Genomic DNA, 20,683 nt, shown 5'->3' with positions numbered 1-20,683 from the left:
CAATTTTCTCGAAACAATTTCCGTTGAAATTTTCGTCAGAACACATTCCCATCGAAATTTTGAACGAAAAACATTCCGTCAAAATTTTTTATAGAATTTTTTTTTCGTTTAAACATTTGATGGAAGAAATCATTTTCGTCAAAACTTTTGACGGAAACTTAATTTTGATAGAAAATTTATTTTTGTAAAAATTTTCATTAGAGAAAAAATTTCGTTGCTTTTCGACGAAAAAATAATTTTGTGACGAAATTCTCGTCATTTGCAATGTAGAAATTTCGACGAAATTTTGTGAGGAAACCAAGTCAAAAACGGGTCAGGTCAGATTTGACCCACATCAGAAACCAAGTCAGGTCAGATCCTATCAAGTTCTGAACTAGTTCAACAAAATCCAAACCAAGTCAAACCTGACTTGGATCAAATTAAAGCGGGTCGGGTCAAAATACCTGACCTATAAAAACCAAGTTGGGTCGAGTCGGACAAAAACCTGACCCGACCTGACCCACGCACAGCCCTAATATTTAGTCAAGTGTTGGATGATTAAAATTTCAAATGTAGTTATTAAAAGGGGATAGGTTATTTTGTCTGCTCTTGTTTTGCCTACATGTCTCAACACCGATAAATTACAATCTCATATAAAGATAGAGATTTACGATATAAAATCAACCATTTTACTCTTTCCTCTCTCCCACTCCCCTTACACTTTTTCTCTCCTCTCTTTTTCTCTTGCTTGCTCCAGCAATTATCCTTCTTGATACACTTGTAATTGACAGATTCAAAATCAAAAGACAACATGATAAATTCTTTGAATGATAACGAAAATGAATCTTTAAATTCTTTGAATGATACTGGGTAATCGTTTGAAGGAGCTGCACCATCCTTGGCTTCAAATCAAAATTTGCTTCTAATTCTGGTTGAACTATGCCTGGGATCACCCCATCGAGAGATGGAATTGCATACTCCATTAGGGGCAGCTCTTCAATCACTGGGACTATGGCATTTCCATTCCCATTTTCATTAATCCCGTTTTCATTGTTCTCATGGATTGAGTTGTTTTCGTCTGCCATAGTGTAGCTATCAATCAATCTCCTTTGGTAATCAGATTTGACAGAACGTCTGTAACCGTGCTTTTTTTTTTGCGTTCAGAATTAGTAAACTGCAAGAATTAAAAAGAATTCAGAACTTGTCAAAAATTAAAAATGTAACATAATCACAAATTCAAGAAACTAAACCAAAAAACTTCAAAAAGAAACTAAATCATGCACCGTTCCCTGACAACAGCGCCATTTTGTTGGTTAGGATTTTTGTAAAAAGAAGTATAGAATTCAAAGAATTCAAGTATCGTTATCTGGGAACGGGAAATTCAATTTCTTTTGGTTATTCCTTTTTTTGTTTTTCTTGAATGCGAATGTAATGGCTTTTTCAATGGAAGTTATATTTTCTAAAATGCAAATTATAGTAAGAATGGTAAGAACACGTTTATATGAGTAAAAAAATGAATATTAAAAGTCTAGAATTCTGATTTTAATGACTTTCCCTTAAAAAATTGCATGTCTGCGTTTAACTGTTGTAGCACCTATAATTGATGGAATTTGAGTTTTTGTAGAACCTCACTAAACTTTCCCAAATTCAGTTCTAAAATGATTCAAATTAATCCCTTAATTTTGAATCATTTTACTGATGACTTGTAATCAAATTCTTCCTAGATTATTCCTAATCTTGAATTGAATTAATGAAAAGCATAAACTCAAATTTCCCAATACAAGTTCATGCAATAATCTTTAAGCCCATTCCCATGGAACTTAAACCAAGAAATATTCACTACTCATACATCAAGAACATGCACAACAGTTCAGATCAGTGTACCCGGCTCGGAACGATCGGGTCGACCCGGTGGGTTCCCCTGCCCGAGCGGGTAGTTGGACCGCTTCTACAGTCAACCCGGATTGGACCAGTTGACCCGGCCGAAACCCGACGATCCGGTGACCCGGTTGACCCGGGTTAGACCGATTATCCCTTCTTCTTTTTGGGTAAAAAAAAATTTTTTTTTGATAACAAAAAATTTTTTTTTTTGTTGATAAGAACTCTTGAATTAAATCATATTCATATTTTATGATGAATATGATTCAAAGTAAGGTGAAAATAATAAGGTATTTTAGATTAGTGCAGTTAATTTATGTAATTTAGTTGCATCTTATAATGATCTCATGAAGTTAAGTGGTGATAAACACTGATAATCATCTCAACGGTGGATACTTTTTTTTAGTGTATATTTCATGCATACTATTTGTTATCAAACATATTTTTTTTTTCAAAAACTGTTCCAAGGCACAGAAATAGAAAAGAATTATTTCTTTTCAGAAACAGTGTCAAGAAACAGAATGGTTGTCATGCACACCCTTAGTAACTGACAAATATATTTTGAGATGAATTTTCTCATATACATACAATAAATAAATAGAACCATTTTATTACTTTCTCTCTCCTCTCTTAATTGGTCTCACGGTCTCGCCCACCTTATTTTATGTATTGAATGACACAAAATTCTAAAAGTACTGGAGATTTAATAATTATTGTTATTTAATGGGCTTCCGTGGATCCCCATAAAACCAAGGCTCTTCGTGCTGTGCTACTGTTGAAGACCGACTATAATCGCAGAACCCACATCTTCTACTTTCTAATGGAGCATTCATGGGAGAATCAACCTTTTCATATGGTAATATTACTAATATATACTATAGCTATCATACTCATTACTCATAATATATGTTGGATCGTTATATTAATATAAATTTTATCATATGGATGGATAATAATATCATACTCTATTGTTAATTTAATATAGGAAATGGGTCATGATAATGATTTCCTAGAGCAGAGCCTCAGTGATGTGGAGGAGGAGTTCCTCAGAGAAATCCTGCAGCAACCGATTCTCTCTTCTGAAAGTGAAACTCGATCTTTTGTCCAGAATGACTTCACCGCCACATTTGCCGGTGCCCCCGCCGCCGCCGCCGCCGCCACAGACGGTAGCAGTTTATCCTCAAATGAGATCGGAGGAGGCTCCAATAGGCCTGTGAAAAGGCCTCGCCCATTGTCCTCTCCAAGAACATTCATTTTATCTTTCGATAACTCGACCATAATACCAGCTACCCCAGAATTGGTAAGCCTAGGAACATGTTCTTCTAAATCTAATTCCCCTTTGTCCTCCAAAAAACGGATCCTGGAAAATCAAAACATTGAACCAAAACCAAAGACCACACAAGGAGCGAAGAGGGGTAGGAGCGATTCTCAGACTCTGGATCACATCATGGCAGAGAGAAAAAGGAGGCAGGAACTAACAGAGAGGTTCATAGCACTTTCAGCAGTTATTCCTGGCTTGAAGAAGGTAATTTGTTACTTTCACCCAATATTTATCATTCAATGATGCACTTTTGTTTACATGTTCGTTATATGTTTTAGATATCAGATAATCCTTTTACAAACAAATTTCTAATTTCTGAAGTTAAAATGATGTTTGAGCCTTTAAGATACTTAGGTTAATAATTAAGTAATTATAAGATTGGAATACATTCAATTTGAATGAATAGCTGTTTCTCATGTTAAATTTTCATCTAATCCTTTATCTATCTAATTTTACCAGAGAAATGAGAGAAAATGCTGATAAGTAGTGGATTGATAATAAAAAAAAATTGTGTGAGAATATTCTCCCCCTTCGTCTTAGAGTTTGTTTGGTGCGATGTATAAGGTCTGATAGTATAAGCTTATACTATACGTTATGACATTTTCAGTTGTTTGGTTTAACCATCGTATAGTATAAGCTTATACAGCAGGACCCTTTTATACATCAAAATGATGTATAACTTAATCCGACATAGGAGTGGTAGATTAGGCCTGATAAGGGGTTGAGGTATTAATATTGATTACAACTATAATTCCCAAGAACTAATATATCATTTCAATATTTATATATTAAAATAAAATTTTTTAATATATTAATTTTTAAAATATTGGAGGATATTATCTTATACAATATCATACCAAACGCTGGATAGTGTTAAAATTTAATTAGGTCTTATCCAATCAGGTCTTATACTATCAGATCTTATACTATCAGACCTTATCCTATATTATGCAGCAAAGATGCCCTTATACGTCAGTTTTGACATTCTGTGTAGGGGTTTATGTTCTAATCGTTTTTTAATTCTTTCCCTTTAAAATGATTAATTTTTTTTAGAGGGGTTATATTGATAATTTTTTTTTATAAATTTATATGTTATATTATATTTGACCATTTAAATATAATATAATTTTTTATAAACAAGAAAGTTATAAATATAATTTTTTTTAATTTTTTATATGTATTATTAGTTTAGTACATGATGTCATTTGATTAATTCTTGATAAGCATCATATCGATGACAATGGGGTCTTGGTATTTCCAAGACAAAAGCCAGAGGATAAAATTAAAAAAATAATAGTGTAGAATAAAGCGAAAATAATAATATCAGATATGAGAATGAGGGAATTTTATTCCATAATCCTTTTTTTCTTTTTTTCTTCTCCCTCTCTCTCTCCTCTTTCTCTCTCTATTTTTTTCTCTATAGAAGGACTAATGTGCCGGGGATATGCCAGATAACCGGACACAGTATAGTAATTTAAATAAAGTTGAATATGCTATTTCTTAATTACTTTGAAAGCAAACTTTTTCTTTCCTTGTATTTTAAAAAAAATAAAAAATAAAAAAAATTCCGAAAATGCATAGGACATTGCACGCTATTAGAATCGCGAGTGAAGAGAACATTGTGGGAAGTTGGGACGTGCTGCAGAATATTTTATACCAAAGAGGAAAGACTCGCTGTATCTGTACGGTTACGTTGGTGTGTCTCATAACTCGCAAGGATTACATAAAAAATATGTTATTTATCACTCTTCGCATTGAACTATGCGGTTTATATTTTTTAATTTTTTGTTCAAGTAAACAGATAATTTAGTTTAATAATTTTTTTTTCTAAATTCATTTACGTGTAAGTTAATTTTTAAATTTATAAATAAACTTGGATGCAATGAACTGCGAACATGTGAAGGGACATAAACTAAATGGTTTCTTATAATTAATGTTTAGACGGACAAGACTAATATCCTTCGTGAAGCTATCAATTACGTTAAACAACTTCAAGAACGTGTAACGGAGCTAGAAGAGCGAAACATGAGAGGCAAAGAATCAATGATAATCCTCAAGAAGGCTGAAGTTTGTGCAAATGAAGATAACACTTCAAGTGAAACAAATTCCGAGGATTGCTGCAGGGGCAGCGAATTGCTACCTGATGTTGAAGCAAGAGTCTTGGAGAATGAGGTACTCATTGAGATCCATTGCGAGAAGGAAAATGGCATTGAGCTCAAACTCTTGGACCAGCTTGAAAATCTTAATCTATTTGTCACCGGCAGCAGCGTATTGCCGTTTGGGAATTCAACTCTTGGCATTACTATTATCGCTCAGGTAGAGTCACTTAATCTTTGCACATATTATTGAATGGTTAATTGATATAAATTATGAGAAATAGTTTTCTCATTTTATATGAGAAATTTTTTTTATGCTATACTCATAATGCATGAATGAGTCTCATTTTGATTTTTTTTTTGTCTTCTCATCTTTTCGTGGACTCACTCATGTATTGTGAGTGTAGCATAAGAAAATTTTCTCAAAAAGAAAATTAATTCTCATAAATTATAATTGCGTTACGATAACTCTATGAATTTGCTTTGCAGATGGGTGACGCGTTTGGAATGAGGGCGAGTGATTTAGTGAAAAGCATAAAGCAAGTGCTTTCAAATCACATATCCAGCTATACAGATCCGTACTAGTGTATCAAACTCGTGTGTGGACTTTGTCTGGGAAGTTTAACGTTATGTGCACCTAGTTGCGCTTTATGAGTTGTTACTTTTTTGTAACCTTGCGCCTTTATGAGTTTGGTTGCGCGCTATGGTCTTTGTGAAATAGTTTAATCTAGTCCGGAGTAACGAGCTCTCTAGGCACTAGCAGTAGCAGTGCTTCTCAGTTTGTTATTGTTTATAAAATAAGTGTGTTTTGGATGAATTTATGTTCCGATTTTATTTTTTATTATAATATTCGAGGGTTGGTCTTGTTATTAAAACTGGTCCGGTGACTGACCCGATCGAGGTACTGAATTATTGGGTCACTGATTACCAGTGGTTACTGGTTCAACCACATGACTCGGTAAAAAATTAGGGAGGGTTAGGTTTATAACTTTTTTTTGTTTATAACTCTTACAACTTCAACTATGTTCTCCCTGGAGTGTACTCCCGGTAAAACATAATTGAGGTTGTAAGAGTTGTAAACAAAAAAAGTTGTAAACGTATTCAAATATCTAAAAGAAAATCATAAATTTTTGAATATTTTAATATAAAAAATAATAAGTCATATATTATTATCCAATAAAATATCAAACAAAAATATGATGATCATGATACGGGGCTTTAGGTTCAAAAAACGACATCTCTAATTATAAATCAAATCAAAATTGTCTACGTATTGCATAATTGCGATAATATTAATGTTGTAGGTACATAACTTATGTAAGTCAATAAGCAAAAAAATATTCAATATGTCCATCATGTTTTTCTTTTAAAGAAAGAAAATTTGGAATTTTTTTTTAGGGACCGGGCTGGGTCACTAGTTAACCAACCGAGTCACCGGTTTTCAAGAAAATCGGCCGGGTTAGACCGGGTCCAATAGCGGACCTAGAATTTTTTTATTGTCTGCACACTTGGAATAAAAGAATAAAGGAAAAAAAATTTAAAGAAAAATTTAAATATATTAAAATACAAAATAATATAAACAAAAAAAAAGAAAAGAAAATTTTAACTTAATATAAAAAAATAATCAAGAGTCAATTAAACTGTTACAATAGAACAATTTGGGTCCTCAATAAAAATTACGGACCTCAATTTAATCTCTTAGGGAAAAAAATTCTATTCATGATCTCTCAGAATTCAAAAAAAGACCCAGATAATCAAAATCATGGTGCTCTGAAATTCAAAAAGACCCACATTAATCCCTCAAAAGGACTAATATGGGTCTATTTTGGAATTTAAAGGGATCACGAGTCAATTTTTTTTTAAGAGATTAAATTGAGTTTTGTATTTTTGTTGTTGACCCAAAATATATTTTATTATTTTTTTCAAAAAAATTGTGTGTCCACTTGCACACACACAGATCCGTTACTGACCGGGTCATATCGATTCTGATGCATGGCCGATCCATTACTTTAACTGAACCGATTATTTAACCGATTTATCGATTTTCGGATCGACCCGACTAGATCGGTCCAGTTTTTTTTTTGCATTACATCGGTCCAGTTTTATTAACACTCTCGACCATTAAAATTGTTTTAAATGCGTTTGTCAAATAAATCGCCATAAGAGACACAAATATGGTCCCAATAATTGGACCATATATTTAACGTGGCGAAAAAAGCATTGTATTGGATTCATGTACATCAATGTTGATAAAGAATAGAGCGATAATACAATAACCGACTTGAGATTTTTTTCAAAGCCTCTCCTGTCTTTCTTGGTTTGATTGATTGCCTCTTTTGTTGTTTACGTAAATGCGTGCAATCAATGTCCATTAATGCTACTATATCGAGTTGAAAAGATAATTTCCAAATGAATTGCAAGCATTTTATATATTAGACACATATTTATATAAAATAAAATAAATATAAACAAAAACAAACAACTAATTTGAATGAGGAAATATTTAAAATTTAATAATATAAATTAAAAATATAAAAACTACTTATAATCACTTTTAATATTTTAAAATTTAAATTTTGAAAAATAAAGTATGAATTATATATTAATTAAGAAAAATAAATTAAAAAGATTTAGTCAATTTTAAGAGAGTAATATGAAAGGTTGAATTATTTTATATTTCATTAATGACAATTTTTTATTTTTCACAACTTACAAACTATATTATGTCTTACCGGTAAAAAATAAAGAGTTTTTAAATAAAAAATTTGTGAATATAACCTTTCTCTTTATTAATAATCTTTTCAATTACGAAAAAAATATTACTTACTTTTCAAGTTTTTGGAATATTAAATATTTTTATAATTTCGTTTCAAATTTTTTTTAAAGTAATTAGAATGATGTTGATAATCTATTAAAAATACATAGGATTCTTCATGTTTAGAACTTCAAATCATATTTTAGAGAGAGAGGATATTTTTATTACCAAATTTTTTTACTACTAACTTACTACCTATTTAATCACCATTGAATCAAAGAAAAATAATGTTAAAAAGTTTTTGAAAAAAGAGAAAATGTTGATCTAATGATTATTAAATAGGTAATGAGTTGGTAATAGAAAATTTTGATAGTAACAATATCCCTACTCTATTTTAGGATACCAAAGGTAGAGATATCATTGTCCGCTGGGAAACATGTTTGTGGTCATTACTTTTCTTACATAGCAAGAATCAATTATCAACAAAAAATTGGATCTGTCATTTATATTTAAGTAAAGCATTATCGTGTGCGCAACAATACCTTTCAATATAATTTGAATTTGATGGAGCGCACTATTTTAGTAGGTCCACTTCTTTGATATTAATGTGCAATGTGTGCAGTTTACCAACAACAACAAAAATGTGTAATGTGTGCCTTAACGCGCTAGTGGACAAAGTAGTTAAAAACTCGCTTTTAAATTTAAAATCGGCGTTTTTACCTCTCTCTTTTTGTATTAAAACGTTTTTGTAACATTTCCTTTGTTTTTACGTTTTTTTTATGGAATGACATAAAGTTACGTCATTTTAAGAGAGAGATAGATACACAAAATATTTTTTATTTAAAATTTAAATTAAAAAAATCACTCATTTTCTCTTCCATAATTTTTATTCCTTGTGTTTATCTCTCTCTTAAATGACATAAGTTATGTCATTTAAAATGACAAACGCCAAACTTTTTTTTATTATAATTTTACGTTTATCCATTTTTTACTCCCCTTTTAAGTAAAAACTCGATTTTATTAGGTGCTAATGGTGCGGTAATAAACAAAAACTAATTTATGCTTTGGAGCTACTAGTGTCGTTTTCACGCTAGTGGTGCGGAGAATTGGAAGTATTGGTGCTATTAGCGTCTCTCTCACATTAGTGGTGTGGAGAAGGAGAAACTGAAGGTAATTTAGTTGTTGACGCTGGCAGCATCATACTTGCCTTAGAAGTGCGGTTGGACAGGAGCTTGATTATTCTCTTTACTTGAGTTCTTCAACTTGTCTTTTTTCAATAGGTCAAAATTTCTATAAAAATATAAGAATTTCATGAAAATACTAGAGTAAATGAATAGTTTAATCACAATTTTTACTTTTTGTTATATTTAGATTGAATTTATTCTCACTTTGACCCTTAAAATATATTAAGCTGGACACACGTCAAACAATTTTCAAATTTTGATATTGTTATCATCAGACTAACAATGTGAAGCAAGGAAGCAAACTTGTGAGAAGAACACATGGAACTCAACTGCATGAAACATTGACTTAAAAAGAAAATGTTTAATAAGAATAAATTTTTATTCTATTATTTGTTGTGTTATCAAACACAATTTTCATTCTCGGAATAAAAATAAAATATTTTATCAAACACATTTTTTCTTTCAGAAATTTTTTCAAGACACAGAAATATAAAATAAAATCATTTTTTAAAAAAATAATATCAAAAAATAGAATCATTATGACGCACACCCATCACATCACAAAACTATGGTGACTGATTAAAAAAAAAAAAAAAAAACTATGGTGACTAACAGCCTGTAAATTAAAAAATCCCGTGCTTATTAAATCAAAGAGAAATTTAATATAATTAATACTAATATTTCTCCTTTTCATTATGTGTTAGCTTAATGAGCCGAAATAATGTTATTAATAAATGACTACTCCAAAGGATTCAACATTCAAGGATAATTTACGTAATAAGTATTTGAAAAAATTTAAAAATGAGTTTTAAAAAGTTATTAACTTATTATATCATTTACAAATTTTACAAATAGCAATGATTTTCTCTATCCACATGTGAGAAGATATTTTTTTTGTAGAAACATGGAAACATGGTGTTGTGTGTCAAATTTTTTTTGTTTTATTTTCTTTTAAAAAAATGATAGTCCCACCATTTTGTTTCAATAGGAGATAAGTTTTTAATTTCTGTAAAATAAGAAAAGTTTATCCCTTTTAGAAAATCTAAATCATTGCTTTTTCATTTTGCAATATGGACCTTACACGTGGGAGTAGGAACGATTATAAATCCACTAGGCGTTGGAGTCGCACACGTCAATATCTTATCGGTCACACTTGGTTTTTCAATCTAATCTAATCTGCTGTATATTACATAAATTAAAAATATTATATAATATCAAAATGTGTCCTAACATTCAAAATTTAATATTTTTTAGAATTAACGTGTCAGAATATCGTGTCGTGTCGTGTCGTATCCCGTGTTCTGTATCGATGTCGGTACAATATAGGTACTCGACAATGAACTGTGGCGTCGTGTATTTGATACAGATGCTCTTTGGGTCAGAGCTAATATTTTTGCACTTTATACCTTGATTAAGGGGTGATTTTGCTAGAAAATTTTTGTTTAGATTGTGAAAAACTAAAGATAGTAACCTAAGTTACCTACATTTAATAGAGAATTTCTCACAATTTTATCCGTAATGTGATTTTTCCATAATTTTATTTTATGAGTAAAACTTTACCAAAAATATCATCTAAGGTGATATTTTTGGATTCTCGTGAAAATAGAAAATTTAATATATTTATAATAATATTTTACAATCAACCAAACATAACATCAGGAAAATTAATTCAATATTTTTAGAATATTTTGACCCACTAAATAATTTTTATATTACATTTTTTGAAAAGTCAAATTCCGACTACATTCTTAAAGATCATAATTTATGAATAAAAAAAAATTCTCCAACAAACGCCTCCTAAGAAATTAGTCTCATTCTCTTGTTCAGTGGGAGAGCCGCATGCATCATAGATGTGGCCTCGGTCCAGACTAAATTTTAATAAATTATACTTATTATATATAATTATATATAATTTAGCCCGGGTTAAAATTATAATTTGGCCCAAGCTACAATTTGTATTTGGCCCTATCTAAAACTTAAAATATTTTTTATAAGAGATTTGAGTAAATTGTAGTAGGTTTCAATTCCACTTGTATAAAAGATATTTTTAGTAAAATTTAAAATATTTAATAGAATTATAATTCTTTTTGGTACTGCCTGCTCAGGTGCTTTGTATTTAATATAATTTAAATGAAGATGGTTATATTTACAAACTTTTTTTTTACAAACTATATTATGTACTCTAGAAATACATTATGTTACACTATGTATTTCTGAGAGTATATAGTGTAATTTGCAAAAATCTACAAAAAAATTTATAAATAGATTATTCTCCAATTTAAATATATTATAATATGAACTAATTAAAATTAAGAAAAATAAACACAAGCATGATTTTTTACGACTGCGCCATTATTTATATTTAAAACACCCGCAACAATTTAACTTTAAGTACCCTAATCAGAAAGGAATTGAATGAGATATTTTCTTCATTTCAACGGGAAAAAAAATGTAATGTGCTTGGCATGATCATTATAGCAGCTTTTACACCGTGGACCCCACTGAAAAACCATCAATCAACATAACTGAACTGTTAAAAAAGAATTCAAAGACATAAAGGACAACGTGATTCATCTTCGCTTGCGAAAGTCCAAACCAGACGATTTGTGTCGAAAAAGCGCAACTTCTAACGATCAAGTAGTTAAAATTTAGATTTTAAGTAAAATTAAAAAGAGAATAAAAAATCACAAAACATAAGATCATAAATTATAAAAATATTTGAAATATTAATAAAATTATTTTTTTTTAAAAAAAATAAAACATAAATTATAGTAATAAATTAAAATTTTAACTACCATATTAACGAGGACTAATTCATCATGCCAACGTGATTCATGTTTTCATACTGGAATAAATTAATTTACTAAGAAAGGAGAGGAAAGTCACGGGCATAACGAACGAGGACACTTTTCTTAATTACTTACTTTTGCTACTTTATACAACGTCATCATAATTGAGCTAAAAAGATCGATCTTTACAAAATGAGATGGATGCATATGATCTATGTTGCACCCATATTAATACAGAATACGAGATATGATATGACATGACACTCCAACACTTTAATTTTAAAAAAATTTAAATTTTGACACATTAGGACATGTTTTAATTTATATAATATTTTTAATTTATGTAGTGTATATTATATTTAGTATTCAATAATTTAACAAAAAAAAATAAAACTAAACTTATAATACCCATCAATTTTACAAAGAAACATAAGATATCCCAAATGTTTATATTAAACTCAATAAAATCGTAATCGTAATCTAACGAATCTAATAGTTGGAATTCAAAATGCAATGCAACATAACCTTTGAATCTTTTTTGAATCTTTGCAACGAGTATTGGAGTGTTGGGAAGTGTCGGAGTGTCGCGAAGAATTTTTGAAATGTCGATGCTTCATAGCATATGATTGCCTGATAATAATATTTTATAAAACATAGACTAAATATATATTTGGTCCTCTAAACATAGGACGGGTCACATTATTCTTTTAGTTATACAAATATTAAATTGGTAAGTTAGGGTAAGAGTGTTTATTGATACGTTGAACCGGATCTGATGTAACTTGATTTTGATTTATTATTTTTAATGGGTTAAATTTTTTTTACCAAAGATAAAGTTGATTTAGTTATGACTCAACTAATGATTCGACTGCTTACATATTTAAATAAAGGGTTTTATAAAAGTTATGTTATAGGAAAAGTGATTGTGTAATGTTATAGAGATTCGTTTTGCGTGTCTTAATTTTTTATTTATTTTTTTGTTTTAAAAAGTGTGGGCCCCACAAAATATTGTGAGGGTAGGAAAGTTTGTTGTGTTATATTAAAGGATAAAACGAAAACCCTTAAATAAAATATATAAATTTTGATAGAATGATTAGCTAAATCATAAAAATTTTGAAGTAAAAAAATGAAACTAAGAGATATTTTACAATAAAGAATAATAAATATCGGTGCAAATAGCCCCTGATGTGACGATGGTAGATATATTTTAAAATTAAATATATTAATATAAATATATTATATTATTATAGCAAAGATATTAATTTCATTAAGTTCAAGAAGTTTTGTTACTTGTCATTAATTATGAAAAAGTATTTTTTAAAAAAAAAATATTGTGCATATTGTGCTAGATTAGATCAATCTAATGACTTGAACTCAACATGAAAATACGATGGTCTAATTTTTAATACTCAAATTTGGTCTGGATAAAATATGATAGGCCCATCAGAGACCTAAATATATAGAATAAGGCTCAAACCCACAAGGTCCAGAGTGGGGCGCAATGGCTTCCATCGCGCATAACAGGGCGCGATGCCACCATTGCGCATGAAATCGCCCTTTAACATAACTTCAGAGATAAGGAAACAATCTTAGAGACTAATAAAGGTCCACTGCGCTTGTGTGCAAGAAAACAAAAGATAGCACCAGCTTGCCACCACTCTATCAAGATAGCCTGACATCAAGAGATAAGGTTATAGAAGCACCAGCAGAACCTGCAGCCCATGAACAGCCAATCAGAGGCCATACCGCCTTCCTAAGGCGGCATCAGAACCACTATATAAACAGAGGGTACATGCCCATGTATTATCATCTAATTCAGTAAGAATACACATAAACCTGACATTGATACTGACTTGAGCGTCGGAGTGTCATTGCAGGTATCCCCTAGTCAGGCTCACCGCGCCGAAGGAGAACCAAAGTCCTATCATCATCATCAATAACCACTAGCCCAAAAGACAGATTACCCAAAAGCCTTCTCGCTTCAACTGTGTGTGATTTGGCCTAGTACACTTTGGCCAGCCCATATTGTACTTGGGTGGATCATTGGCGCCGTCTGTGGGGAGCTATCATTTAGAACCCATCTATTCACAATTTAAAAACATGGTTGATTCCAGAAGCAAATCTCATAACGGTTCCAAAGGGAAGCAGAAAGAGACACCTGCCTCCTATGAAAAATCAGCTTCGTCGGTTGCACCAATCTCTGTGCACAACGATAACCCACCCACAACTCAACACTTGTTGAAACTCATCACTCAACAAAACAAAAAAAATCGCCCAGCATAATCGAGATTTAGCTCGATTGAAAAAATCACAAAAAGCTAGAGAGAAAAACCAGGAAAAAGGAAAAGAAAAACAAAAAGAACCTGAGAAAGAAGCCGAAAAGGAGTTGGAGAATTCTGGCGAAAGTGAGCCAGTACATGAACACTCGAAACAAGATCCTGGACCTTCTGGACATAACAAGAAAGGTGAAGAAGAAAAAGAAACCGATGAAATTTCCTAGGGCAATTCTAGAACAGTTCCACGGGTCTTCCATCCCTTTACCCCATGTATCGTGAGCATCCCCATTCCTAGGGACGTAAAAATTACCACCGAAAAGTATAATGGAAAGGGAGACCCGCAAGAACATCTAGAACAATTCCAGACGAACATGATGGCACAAGATGTTGCTGATCATATATCTTGCAGGCTATTCCCAACAACCCTGAAGGAAATGGCGCTCAGATGGTATTCCGCTTTAACAACTAATTTAGTTCAAAGTTAGGAGGATCTAACCAACTAATTCCTTGTACGTTTTGCAACAAGCAAAGCGCAGTATAAATCCACACATGCCTTGAAAACTGTACGACAAGGAGCACATGAAACTTTGCGTGATTACCTTAATAGGTTTTTTGATGAAGCGCTCCTAGCAAGAGATTTGGATCCACAAGTTTCCCTACATCTTATCATAGAAGGATTACTTGAGGGTCCTTTCTCTATGTTGTTAGCTAAACAACGCCCACGAACCATAGAGGAACTAAGAGCGCGGTCTGAAAAATTCATTAATCTTGAAGATTACAAACGATCGCGGGATACGTCTGGAACCAAAACAGAATCAGACCAATTTGAAAAAGATGTCCAAAAGAATTTTCAAAGACGATTCCGAGAGAAAAGAAAGTGGGAAAAGTTTGATAATTACACTCCCTTGAATACGTCCCGAAGACGAGTCCTGGAGGAAGTCTTCCAAACTGGTTATGTATGCATTGCTAAACCCCCACCGTTGAAAAAAGGAGGACAACGTGACGAAACCAAATTCTGTGAGTTCTATAATGATACCGGTCATACCACTGATGAGTGTTTTGACTTGAAAAACACCTTTGAAATACTTATCAGAGCAGGCAAACTCCAAGAATTCATTTCTAGTTGTAGAGAATATAAGGCACAAAGAAGGCGCGATAGAAGTCCTGATCGCGATCAAAACCCTAACCGACAAAGGGCATATCCCAGGAGAGACTATAACCCTGTCAGAAATAATGATAACAGGAACACGCGCGATGTCTCCACTGATAGACGACAAGGAACTCCAGCGCGGGATAGACAGCAGGCCGCGCAACAGTACCAATTGCCCAATAATGCTGCCGGAGTGTTAGCCACCATCGCTGGCGGAACTGCCGGAGGAAGAGCAACTAGCTCACAACGTAAGAAATATTTGGGCCTCTTAGGAGTATTGGGGGTTCAATTGTTGATCAATTGCTGTCGTAGTAGGATTAGTATCATTAAGGAATATCTCCTTAATTCCCTCTTAGTTGTTAGCCCTATTTGGGTCTTCTAGAAGGTGGGCTGCTTAGTTGTCCGGATAGGATCGTCATTAATAGAATATTCTCTTTTTGTTTGTACTGTCCTTTATTGGAGCTTCTAGAATATAGGTCTTTCTCATGTCCATAACAATTTCAATATTAAATATATTAAAATAATTTTTTTTAATATATTACTTTTTAAAAGATTGGAAATTTTTATTTTTATAAAAATTAATATATGTCTTGGACACACTAATCAGTGTGCGTAGAGAGCTCGTTACTCCGGACATAATTTCTTTATTAAAGGGTATTTTTATTAAAAAAATATTCATTTTTAACCTATTTAGTATTGTATCGTACATTATTTCACAGTAGATCATATTATCTTATACAATATCATGCCAAATGCTAGATAATATTAAAATTTAATTTGTACTGTGCACTAAATATGCCCATAGGTTAATTAAGTAATAAGATTGGAATGCATTCAATTTGAATGTATATTGTTTCTTAGGTTTGTCAAAAGGGTCCAGGGAAAGTGTGTGGGAGGGTGGGAAACTATCACTAATGAGTTAAGCTAGCCCAACTATATTAAGTGGGTATAATACTATGTCACAATTCAAAACTTTAAGATATTAGATTTATGGATCGCTCCACTTATATCCACTTCACTTAGCCAATTACCAACCATGTGAGCCTCATCATATTTAAATAATCCAATAATTGCCCCGTCAAATATGAAACTCAACATTGGTATTCTTCCCCTCAACTGAGTTCCCTAGGTTCAAATATTCAACCCGCCTTTAATCAAACACATGGCTAGCTCGAACTCAATCCGACTCTGATACCACTATCAGACAAGCCAGAAAAAACTTATGGAGGGGAACTATCACTAATAGGCTAAACTAGCCCAATTATATTGAGTACGATATTATGTCATAACCCAAAATCTTAAAACAATAAATCTATAATTTTCTCTATTTATATCCATTTCCTTTGAATCGTCTCAATTAAATAACCCAATAAGATTAGGCTTTCATCTTATACATCATTTTTGAAATACTGTATAGGGGTTATGTTCTAATAGTTTTTTAATTCTTTTCCTTTAAAATGAATAATTTTTTATATGTATTATTAGTTTCGTACTTGATGTCATTTGATTAATTCTTGATAAGCATCATATCGATTACCAGCGCTGCAGCGATGACAATGGGGTCTTGACATTTCCAAGACAAAAGCCAGAGGATAAAAAAATAAATGGGCGTTTGGTAGAAGAGAAATTTTTTTTATTCAGAAATATAATTTTATGGAATATGATGAGAGAATAAGTTTTCTGAGAATATTACCAAAAAGTTGTTTGGTAGACTAACATATTCTCGGAAATATTGCGTTAATTTTCTTGATGCTATGTTTAATTGTATTAAATTTTTCCTGGCCATAAAAATCCTAAAATACCACCTCCTGGATGGTATTTCTGGATGGTTTTTTCAAAAAAAAGTGCACTCAAAATAAAATCCTGGGAAAATTAGATTCTCGAAATTTTTTTAAAAATCTTGTACCAAACGTGAATAAATAAATTACCACTTTCAATTTTTCGGGAATCCTAAAAAATCTTTGTAACAAACGGCCCTAAAGTTTACAAAATCCTTGTAACAAACGGCCCTAAATTTTAAAAAATCCTTGTAACAAACGGCCTTAAGGGAAAATTACAAAAAAATCCTTATGAGTTTTTTGAATTATCTTTTATCCCTTCACAAATTTATTGAATCATTTATATTCTTATTTAGATTTTTTTTGTTACTTACCCTTGATTTAAAGTTTCTTTATCATTTACCTCCCTTATTTAGAGGGCTAAATTATAAAAAAACTTTAAGTCAGGGGATAATGATTCAAAATTTTGGGAAGAGGATAAATGATTGTAAAGAAAGTTATTGGAAAGTTTATAAAGTTTTTCCAAAAAATAAAAAAGAGAGAGTAGAATAAAGCGAAAATAATAATTAAAATAACAATATCAGATATGAGAATGATATATGCCAGAATCCAGATAACCGGACAGAGTATAGTACATACGAATAAGGTTTTTTTTGGTTTCTAAATAAATAAGTAAAATAAGAAAAATGTATATCATTTTAAAGGATGTAAAATTGTATTATTTTAAGTGAGAGAAAGAGATAAATAAAGGAGAAGAAAGAGTGGACAAAAAAATATAAAAGTGTAAGTCTCACCTCTTTGTAAGAGTGAAAAGATATAAGTTGTGTCATTTAAAAAGATAAATACTTTTTCCAAGTTATTATAAAAAAAAAAACTTTTTCCAAGTAAAATATAATTTATTCTTAAATTTTGATAAATTAAAATTATAATATACTTTAATTTAAATAAAGTTGAATATGCTATTTCTTAATTACTTTGAAAGCAAACTTTTTCTTTCCTTGTATTTCCAAAAAAAAAAAAATAATAATCCGAAAATGCATAGAACATTGCACGTGACGCTGCTAGAATCGCGAGTTAAGTGGGAAGTTGGGGACGTGCTGCGGAATATTTTATACCAAAGGGGAATGACTCCCTGTATCTGTACGGTTACGTTGGTCTGTCTCATAACTCGCAAGGATTACATAAAAATATGTTATTGATCACTCTTCGCATTGAACAATGCGGTTTATGTTTTTTAATTTTTTGTTCAAGTAAACAGATAATTTAGTTTAATAATTTTTTTTCTAAATTTATAAATAAACTTGGATGCAACGAACTGCGAACATGTGAAGGGACAAGTCTAAGACTCTTATTTATCCCTTCATTGATTTTATTTTGTCTTATCTTAACATAATCAAATTATTTTTTTTATAACATAATTTTTATTTATTCCTTCGTATAATTAATGTTTAGACGGACAAGACTAATATCCTTCGTGAAGCTATCAATTCCGTTAAAGAATGTGTAACGGAGCTAGAACAGCAAAACATGAGAGGCAAAGAATCAATCATAATCCTCAAGAAGACTGAAGTTTGTGCAAATGGAGATAGTACTTCAAGTGATACAAATTCCGAGGATTGCTGCAGAGGCAGCGAATTCCTACCTGATATTGAAGCAAGAGTCACTATTATCTTAATCTGTCTGTCACCGTCACCAGCGTATTGCTGTTTGGAAGAAGAGTGATCATTTTATTACGCTTCAGCAAAATATTTATTAGAATATCATGCGACATAACTCGTTACACAGTTGAATTATGCTTGCTAATTTGGCAAGAAACCAGTGGCGGAGTCAGCCCAAAAATTTAGGTGATGTTAAAAAATTTGACATATCAAATTATTAAAATATTTATAGTAATTACACAAATTTATTAAGAAAAAAATTTACTATGAATTCTAACATAGTTATCTAAATTATGTACTAAATAATGTCACATAATATTAAAAATTCAAATGAACAAGTGTCGTTGATTATATATCAAAACAAATATATAAAAATGCACCAACCTTTTCGGTAAACATTTTAAACATAAGAAATTTACTTTCCTTCCACAACATAATAAATAATGAATCAAACATTATCCTAAGAATATGAAAACACACAAATATAATAATTATATGTATAATAAGCATTGTCCTTCGTCTCCTCTTTCGTTATCTCTATTTCTTAAATTTTCAATATCTCACGTTAAAGAACATAACACGTATTTGCAACAGCCATAAGCACGATGAAAAGTTCTCACATTTAAGAATTATATTTTTGACTATTCTTTGTATGTGCAATAACCCAAAACACAATAGTTAATGGACCTTAATATTTCATAATTATAGTCCTGTTATTCATTTGGTTTCATGATTGTTACTTTCAAGGGTTCAGTGTTTGTCCTTTTAAAGGATACAAATTGTGTCCTTTTAGTTTTTAACATTATGTCTTACCGGTAAGACATAGTTATAACATGAAAAATTATTATTTTCTCGAAAATAGGGAAATTTTTTTTTTTCATATTATAACTATGTTTTACCAGTAAAATATAGTGTCAAAAACTAAAAAGATACAACCTTGTGTCCTTTAAAAGGAGAAACCCTTTTTCCTTCTTTTAAATGGGTTTATTTGGTTTAGTTGGACCCAAATTTTAGAATAGGTCAACTAATCATTTTTGTGATTAAGTTTAGAAGTCTTTCTTTTTTAAAACAATACGAGTAAGAGTAAATAACATAACTGATTAGAATAAAGCAGGAAAAAAACAAATATACAAGATAAAAAAATAAAAAAGGTAAAACACAAAAAGAACCATACTATACATGTTTCTTATTATTTGTTTGCATTTAGATGGTTTGTTGTTACTTTATATTGAGTACTAGTGAATTACCCGTGCGATGCCCGGGGAAAAAAGAACGAAATTGTTGTCGGCCGTCGTTGGTTAATCATCGCTGTTTGTAAATCAACACCTTCATCGTAGCGTGAAGCTCTGAATTATAATATGCTGGAGATGTAAACATAAAGTTATAAATATAAAAGAACAAAAAACACAAAAAAGCATACCTGTTACTTGAGACATATCTGAAATAGAAAAAAATTATCGTGCTATTTTGTGGTATTTTTGTACTTGAAAAAACTACAGCATGCACGCAGAACTTTGAAAATAACAACTTGCCATCTTATTGAATGAAGTCAAAAATGCTACAGAATCCAGGACAATGCACAATAGTCAATGCGACCAATAAATTTTAGCTTTTTTTTTTCTATCTTGCATTCCTCGGGCAAAAAGAACACGTCCAACAACCTACAAAAACCAAAAACAAAACAACCATAAATTATATTGGATGAACACTATTTGAGAATAGAAATTTCAAATTAATATAGTAAGCAATGAATAAAAAAATTTATAGATCGCATTAAACAAATTAGTCAAACACTTGGATTATTTATATACTGGTCATT

The 20,683-nt window shown here is 31.1% G+C and overlaps 1 protein-coding gene across 1 annotated transcript; it reads left to right on the top strand.

Moving 5' to 3' along the window:
• The first annotated feature begins 2,845 nt into the window (after positions 1 to 2,845).
• Positions 2,846 to 5,950, top strand: LOC133286050 (transcription factor bHLH18-like). Its single transcript, XM_061483394.1, has 3 exons — positions 2,846 to 3,382; positions 5,120 to 5,494; positions 5,764 to 5,950. Exons 1-3 carry the CDS (start codon positions 2,846 to 2,848, stop codon positions 5,857 to 5,859), a joined length of 1,008 nt encoding a protein of 335 aa, XP_061339378.1. The 3' UTR covers positions 5,860 to 5,950.
• Positions 5,951 to 20,683: the final 14,733 nt, after the last annotated feature.

The sequence above is a fragment of the Gastrolobium bilobum genome, unplaced genomic scaffold (genome assembly GCF_033153095.1).
Source record: "Gastrolobium bilobum isolate Gb01-03AN ecotype WA unplaced genomic scaffold, APGP_CSIRO_Gbil_v1 utg38290, whole genome shotgun sequence".
Taxonomy (NCBI): domain Eukaryota; kingdom Viridiplantae; phylum Streptophyta; class Magnoliopsida; order Fabales; family Fabaceae; genus Gastrolobium; species Gastrolobium bilobum.
The sequence above is the reverse complement of the archived record's forward strand: the minus strand, read 5'-3'. Positions and strand labels throughout refer to the sequence as shown.

Coding starts and splice junctions, on each gene's coding strand:
- LOC133286050 (XM_061483394.1), top strand. CDS start 2,846: ATGGGTCATGATAATGATTTCCTAGAGCAGAGCCTCAGTGATGTGGAG. Junction 3,383..5,119: donor TTATTCCTGGCTTGAAGAAG/GTAATTTGTTAC, acceptor ATTAATGTTTAG/ACGGACAAGACTAATATCCT. Junction 5,495..5,763: donor GCATTACTATTATCGCTCAG/GTAGAGTCACTT, acceptor TTTGCTTTGCAG/ATGGGTGACGCGTTTGGAAT.